This window comes from Trichinella spiralis (genome assembly GCF_000181795.1).
Source record: "Trichinella spiralis strain ISS 195 chromosome Unknown Scfld1, whole genome shotgun sequence".
Lineage (NCBI taxonomy): Eukaryota > Metazoa > Nematoda > Enoplea > Trichinellida > Trichinellidae > Trichinella > Trichinella spiralis.
The window spans coordinates 1,359-2,926 of record NW_003526940.1 but is presented as its reverse complement, the minus strand read 5'-3'; the positions used below and the strand labels follow the sequence as shown (position 1 = coordinate 2,926).

The 1,568-nt window shown below is 39.9% G+C and overlaps 1 protein-coding gene across 1 annotated transcript; it reads right to left on the bottom strand.

The window, feature by feature from the left end:
• Nucleotides 1-447: 447 nt before the first annotated feature.
• Tsp_07077 (conserved hypothetical protein) lies at nt 448-1,296 on the bottom strand. The gene is made up of 2 exons (XM_003381337.1): nt 996-1,296; nt 448-614 (listed from the first exon to the last, which is right to left on the bottom strand). The coding sequence occupies exons 1-2, from the start codon at nt 1,294-1,296 to the stop codon at nt 448-450; spliced, it is 468 nt and encodes a 155-aa protein (XP_003381385.1).
• Nucleotides 1,297-1,568: the final 272 nt, after the last annotated feature.

The window sequence follows — 1,568 nt, the reverse complement described above, 5'->3', positions numbered from 1 at the left end:
ATGAAAATTATAACACTCACGAAAGAGGTAAAAACTTTCTGAAGTTGAAAATAAAATACTTTGATTGCTAGCAAGAAAGATTTTCAGAGAACAGTTAAACCTGAAATTAGAAAGTATTTAACCGTTTACTGGCCGAATTAGGTTCCCCTTGCGTAAGGGCTATAATATTTAAAAAATGGCTTAATAAGAAGGATCTAAGGTACTTGTGTTAATGCCACCTCATTCTGATTGAAATAATGTACTTTTTTGGCATGTTCCCAAATGGGAACATTGGCACTTGGGCTTAACAATTTTACCAATAATTCAATATTAAAGGTTTCATACTTCACGTCACATTGTGGATAATATAAAGTTATTTCTACAGTAGAAACATATTGATTAAATTATGCTAAGCCATGATAAGACGGAAAACAATTTCGGTGTAGCCATTTTCTGCACTGAACACATTCATTTCTGCAGTTTCTTTGGCAAACTGCACATCGTCCATGGGCACATGATTGGAGGTAGTGCCCGTACGAAGTCCGGAGTCTTATTGGTAAGTGTGACCGTGGCCCTGGGTGGTTTGTTACGAATGGCCTCGCGTGCAATAAATGGATGGTGATTTCCCTTCGGAACTGTAAATGTGACAGCCGGTCATTGGTTGCTGTATGTAGCTCCATGTGCAATTTCCAAGCTGCCACTACGGCCATATTCAACGCATGTGAAAATAAATTCCACCACCATTTTCTTGATCTGAATTTCGGTCGATAACTAGATAACACTTTGTCCATCACATTCACACCACCCATATATTTGTTGTACTGCCGTATGATGTTTGGCTCTGTTATATCGACATGTTTCTTCTCAGCTTTCAAATATCTTTTTACAGTTTTAACCAGAAAATGCGTATGATAATTGGATGCAATAGTTACTGCAGCGTTGTCATTCCATCGGCACACATACATTTCTCCATCACATGCATGTTCGAAATATCCTCGGCATTTTTTCATTATTACTTCCGGCTTCATAAGGGGGCAGTTGCGTATTCTGGCATTTCGAATTGTACCCGTAGCCTTTATTCGTCGTCACGTCGTCTTCATTCACAATTCGATCGCTATCCACGGTAACGTCTACCTCACCACAGACATCTAGTGGCATCACTTCATCTAAATCGTCTTCCTCAATATGCTCCTCATCAGTCAGGTTGCCATCTTCACAGGGTGGTAACTGACAAACTTCTGCATTGATTTGGTCTTCTGGGGGTAAGGTCTCTAAATAGTCTATAGCGTTTTCCAACGTGAGAAATCTCGAAGCCATCACCAACTCAAATAACGACAACTTTACAGAATGCCAGTAGGGCTGTAGTCTAAGTGGAAATTGAGACAACTGAGCCGACAGCTGTAAACAGGCCTTGCATCATTTGGCCAAAGTTGACCGAAACTTGGATACAGCTGTCTCCAACAACAACCAAATAATGAGAAAGATGGAACAAATGAATGTGTCACTTGTTAGAACAGAGGTGTAAATTTCACCATTAATGTTCGCTGTGACCAAAAAACAACCTCGAGCTGTACTTATACTCAAAGAGG